Source organism: Alosa sapidissima, chromosome 23 (genome assembly GCF_018492685.1).
Source record: "Alosa sapidissima isolate fAloSap1 chromosome 23, fAloSap1.pri, whole genome shotgun sequence".
In the NCBI taxonomy this organism is placed as follows: Eukaryota; Metazoa; Chordata; class Actinopteri; order Clupeiformes; family Clupeidae; genus Alosa; species Alosa sapidissima.
In genome coordinates, this window is record NC_055979.1 from 22,907,562 (window position 1) to 22,913,561 (window position 6,000).

General features: G+C 46.9%; 1 protein-coding gene across 3 annotated transcripts in view; it reads left to right on the plus strand.

Moving 5' to 3' along the window:
- Window positions 1-4,126, plus strand: part of LOC121698048 (partitioning defective 3 homolog B-like) — a 54,675-nt gene extending 50,549 nt beyond the window's left edge. For 2 of the 3 annotated variants that reach the window (XM_042079763.1, XM_042079762.1), the window contains one exon: window positions 3,237-3,873. In XM_042079763.1, coding sequence (XP_041935697.1) covers window positions 3,237-3,726 — 490 coding nt within the window. In that variant the 3' untranslated portion in view covers window positions 3,727-3,873. Of the gene's footprint in view, window positions 1-3,236; window positions 3,874-4,108 lie in introns of those variants that run through there. The other variant, XR_006026682.1, reaches the window with a different exon arrangement.
- The last annotated feature ends 1,874 nt before the right edge of the window (window positions 4,127-6,000 follow it).

The window sequence follows — 6,000 nt, forward strand, 5'->3', positions numbered from 1 at the left end:
TTCCCCTACGCTGGGAAAATGAAAGTCTGTGACTGTTCTTTGGAAACAGGTTTATGGGGCCGGGTTTACTACAGGAACCTAAAAAAACTCTCAAACACACACACACACACACCCACCCACATACACACACTAATACACCAAAATATATAAAAAAAACTCTCAGACAGAACCACCTGGCACAATGAAATCACACAGCTAGTCTAGTGCCTAAAAAACATTTAGAAGAAAGATACCCCCCCCTCCTCCACACACACACAAATACACGCACACACACACAGAGGGAGAGAGACATGTGTATTGTACAAAGAAAAGAGAGATTATACTACTTCTCAAAACTTCCTTTCCTGATGAATGAATCATACTCCATCTCCATAACTAGATCCCATTAAGCCTTATTTTGATGAATGGCACAGGAAATACATTTGTCATGCTTTACTTAGGCACAATAGTGTGTATTGTAACATGAACTCCCCTCTCAAATATCTGACACTGTCATAGCCAGCTGTTTTTCACTTGGGGGTGGGGGGACACATTAGGGATGGAAGTGGCGGGGGTATTTAGGGGTGGGGGGTAGTTTGGGGCAGGGGTAGCTGAGGGGTCAAATGAGGAGCTCCAAGGGAAGTTTTCTCGCGATCATGTGGGCAGGTGCAAAAAGCCGGCTCATATGGACAGAAAAAAACTCCCTCGGCGTAAGATGGAAAATATGTCAGTGTCAAAGAGTCTGTAACACATTTACACACACACACACACACACACAAGCACACGAGTGCACATACATTGACACCCACGCCCAAAGCCCAGATTGTCCACACACTCTTTCTCCAGGGTAGAGTGTTGACAGGGGGGAAGCGAGAGGCAGATTGATTACATGACATTTCATTAGTCTGTACTGCTATACCCTGGGCGCATTGAATCACACCTCCCTCCGTCCTGTTTTATTAAAGGTCCGGTCCGTACACACACATAGACACACGTACACACACTTCACAGTTGTCCCCATGTGCACACACACAGACACACACACACACATTTTAACTCACTCATCTCCTGCTCTCACACACACACATGCTGTCCAGAGCTCTGGACAGACCTCACTGTAACGCAAACAGTGCGCCAACCCAGGGGCCCACAGACAGACCCCGCACACCTAGACACATCTGGACAGCATATAAGCACACCCCACTTCTCCTCAGCTGCGGCCCTAATTCTAGGAGCTTAGTGTAGGTCAATAGTGCACCGGGTCACTGGAAGGGAACAGTGATGGTGTGTGTGTGTGCATGTGTCTCTCTCTCTCTCTCTCTCTCTCTCTCTCTCTCTCTCTCTCTCTCTCTCTCTCTCTCTCTCTCTCTCTCTCTCTCTCTCTCTCTCTCTCTCTCTCTCTCTCTCTCTCTCTCTCTCTCTCTCTCTCTCTCTCTGTGTGTGTGTGTGTCTGTGTGTATGATTATCGGTCAGTCAGTGTGTGTGTGTGCACAAGTTTTCATTAATCCTCAGCTGCCACTCCGGGGCCTATTGAGTTCCCCCTGCTACATTCCACCTTTATGAGCAGAAAGCACAACTAAGTAGCCCTCCTCACGCTAGCTAGCCCCAGCCAGCAGCCTGCTGCCACCAGCCAATGCCCACACTAGCCTTTAACGAGCTACAAGCTAATCTACCATCAACTAATCGCTACCTGCACTTAATGCTAGCTGTGCTATTAGCTACCAGCTACTGCCCTTGCTAGCTAGCTAGTGACTGTTATCAGCCACTGTCCACTCTATTCTCCAGTGTACCCACTGCTCTACTCTTTATGCTATGCTAACTTTGCTAACTGTAAAACAAAAAAGCTTCCAGTGGGCAAAGCTGCAGCCATTCTAGCACCTGTGCTGTGTTCTGTAATACCCACTAGTGCCAGCTGAGTCAGAAATGGAGCTGGGCATAATCCTCACTCACCACCCACTATGTTCTCATTACTGCCCACACCGGTCTTATCTGCCTGCCAGCTGTTTTATGGCCATTAAAGGTGTGTGTGTGTGGGGGGGGGGGTTGTAGTTTATTTTTATGCTGTTGGTCATCGAGGAGTGAACTACAATACCCATAGGCCTAGGCGCTGGGTCATCAATCAGAATCCCTGGTAGTGGATTAATGTGTCTTTGTTCTTTATCTTCTCACAGTTCTCACTCCTGCTGCCTCTTACTTTCTAGCTCCTCATTCCTCAGTCCCACAGAACACAATAGAAATAGCCCACATACTCAGATATACTTGCTTCCTCATATACTTATACTTACTTATACCCTTACTGCACATAGTACATTTGAGCATTTTTTATTTCTTTTTTTTTCTTCTTCTTTGATTTTCCCCACTCTTCCTCTCTAATGCACGTACACACACACACCCTCACAGACACACGCACATACAGGAATCCACTGAACTGGCTGTAATTGATGCCCGGGGAAAAACCACCCATGGTGTGCGTCTATGGCTTCAGCTGCAGAGGTCACGCTTGCCGAGCCAGCAGGCACCCATGTCCGACATCAAACACCCACGCAGACGCTCACCCGGAAAACACACACACACACACACACACACACCCACACACACACACTGGGCACGGAGCTGCACGGCAGCACCCCTCACCACAAATACGCCAACGCTTGCATCCTGTCAGCTGTCACTCTCCCAGCAGTTGGTCTGTCAGACGCCGTGGGCCACTCTGATTGACGGGATGTTATTGTTGTTGTTAGCTGTGCTAGCAGGCTAGCGGATATGTTTTGACTGAATTCGATGCCACTTGCTAAGGAGGGGTGTCGATAGTGTCTGGAATTCGCTCGTTTAGTTAATGACAGCGTAGGATGTTGATGATAATAGGATGATTCTCAAAAGGAAGTGTTTCATTTCAGTCGACTGTTTTGCTTGAGGAAAGATGATCATTAAACTGACTGTCATACAAAATGTGTAGTTTGGGAATATTTAATATTCTCTTGCTTTCTGTGCTTACAAGCATCAAATCATGCAAAACCGAGTAAGTGGAGTGTATGCGTCATCCAATTCACAACACCTTCCAAAACAAACAGGATTTGGTATGAGTCACGTCTGCTTATGTCTGTTGTGTTGTGTCTGTTGTGTCTCCAGGACTTTGTCATTCTAATGCCTTGTACGCTGTTTTGACTTATTTCTAATACAACACAATTGAAGCATCAGCCTCAGAGTTCGGTTTCCTCCTTTCCACTCACCTACCGTCTCTTGTGTTTGCATTGCAGGCGGAAGCCAGCTGTGGACGACCGCGCTCCCCAGCACTACTCTCCTAAGAGGGAGCCGGCCAGGTACCAGGCCCCCGCGCCGCAGTACAACTACCCGCCGCAGCGAGAGACCTACCAGCTCAACTACCAGCCGGCCTACCCGCTGCGCGAGAGCTACTCCATGCCGGACAGCTACCCCGGGCGGCAGGCGCAGATGCAGGGGCCGGGGTCACCGCGGCTGCCCGTGCCACGCTCGGCCGAGCTGGAGCGCCGCTACCGGCCCTCGCCGGCCTACCCGTCGCCGCCGCCCGTCCACCGGGTGCCGCTGCGCCAGGACGTGCCCCCCTCCTCCTCCTCGCCCACTCTGCCGCTCCGCAACGCGCCCCGCTACGAGCAGGTGGCGCGGGGAGGGTACCGCACCGCCAGCCCTGACCGCTACGGAGCGTATGGGGAGGCCAGCGCGCATCCGCAGGACCCCCGGCAGAAGAACTCGCTGATCGGGGCCGTGTAGAGAGAGAGAGAGAGAGAGAGAGAGAGAGAGAGAGGGGGGAGGAAGGAGAGATTGTTACCATGTGATAATATAGCAGTATGTTAATATGAACAGTTGTTTTGTAGGGCATGTCTGTCTGCGTGTGTGTGTGTTTGTGAACGAGAGAAAGAAAGAAAGTAATGAACAGATAGGTGCAGAGGGGTTTACTGTGTGAGAATGATGAAGGGATAGAGAGAGATGAAGAGAAGAGAAGTCAGAGAGGGTCAGAACCCCCCCCAGTGGATGATCTGAGCTTCCTTTTCCTGCACTTCATACTGCGTCTGAGTATGCTTTTGCATCAGTGGTGTCTTGGCTGCAAACCCCTTGAGAATTGTCTCCAAGTGCATGCATTCCCCTCACTCAGGTGTGTGTGTTTGTGTGTTATAGACTTAGTAGATAAATTTTGCCACATAAATGTGTTATCTTAAATGTATACTTTATCTCTTGGTCTGTCAGGTCTCTCGTTTGTAAGCTGTGAATTGATCATCAAACCTTACCGATACTGCCAATGAATCTTATGTTGCTCTCTCTTATGTGTTCTCTGTGTCTGTGCCAATGTAGTTTTGTTGTGTACTGCAAAAACAACCATGCCAGAAAAACATATGAACATAAACACATCCCTTAAGAACTTACAATACAATTGGTGCCTTAATCCCACCTGTGCAGTGGGATCGAATTGTGTACATAGTTCTATAATTGTGGAATGGGGAAAGGTCTATGTTATATAAGCTGGTGTTTATTTTAGGTTTAATTCTATAAATGTAACAAGCCAACAATGTCGTTTCCTACTGTTACCTTGGTGATGTGAGATGAACTTGAGGTTATTTTAGACTATTGTGACTCCATTTCCTTATTTAATGATGAGAGGAAGTGTATGTGTACTTAGGGTGCTGTGTGTGTATCTCTTCCTACAACAACTCCGAGTCCGTTGAAACATCGAAGGTACCAGTGACCCCTTCCCTACTGTATATGCTTCCTGTGTGTGTGTGTGTCTGTGTGTGTGTGTCTTGCCCTCGCTCTTTTAACTCGCCCGCAGAACAAAGCGAAGATGTAGGTGGTAAGCTAACAAGATCACAGAGGACCTAAAGGTCTCCACCAAAGGGAAATGGGCAGGAAAACTACAGCCGACCCCAAAACAGCCTCCCACCTCTTTGTCCTTGGGTGGGTTTGAGGTCATGCTTTCCCTTTGTTTCTTGTGATTTTGGTTTGAATTATTTTAAATGTATAGCGGTCTTTTTTCCCTCTGCAGTGCCTTTTTTTAACAAAGTCTCCATAGTGTCTCCCATTGGGGTTTTGCGGTATTATATGAAGGGTTTTTCTTTTCTTTAAATATGTTAACGCTCACTCCAGTCAGAGGGAAATGGAGCCAGTTTTGAACATCTCTGTAATAGACTGTATTTATTTATCAAACTTGGAGAGCAGGGAGTGATGGAATCCCAGGTGGACTTCATTCTCTTCTCCATATAATAGATATGATCACTCTAACCTTTTCTATGGTTTATGTCTTATCATAAATGGCTATCAAAATGTATACCCTACTCTGTACGTGCAACACTTTAAATTGTGGGTTGATTTTCTCTCCTGCATGTTTTATATATTACAATTTACATTAAATATCCCCTTATAAAAAACACCTTTTATCTATGGATTATTTTAACCACTTGTTTCATATTATATGCTAATGTATCATCTCAGAAAAGGGCTTCCAGGGACATAGGCTATATTGTCTCCCATTAGAAGACTCATTAAAATTGAAACCGCAATTTAGCCCACGCGCTTCAGATAAATTATACCTCTATGAGAATAGATAGGGTCTCACATTTCCCCCTTAATGATATCCTCTGCCAATTAGGATTCACTCGTCGATGGTGGGGGGATCTTCTTATCGCCCGCCTAATTTTCCAATTCACATGCCGGAATTCTAATGATTAAAAAATTAGGCAAAAGTTTTTTTTTTTTTAGTTTGAATTAGATTATTAGTATAGTCAGCAAATGGGGAGCTGGTGCAGGAGCTGGAGGATCCTTGTGTCTTACCACGCCACCGCTGGGACTTGTTGTTTCTGACCTGGGGAAGATGGGTGGAGACAGCGAGAGAGAGGGGGCGAGGAGAAAGAGAGGAGAGAGAGAGAGGAAGGGAGGGAGAAGAAGAGAGAGAGAGATGCGCATCTGGATTTGAGCTGAAGCCAAAGGCAGTTTTGCAATCGTGCCAATGTCGTTAGACTAATGTAAATGCTGGAGAAGTTGCAGTCTCAGTAA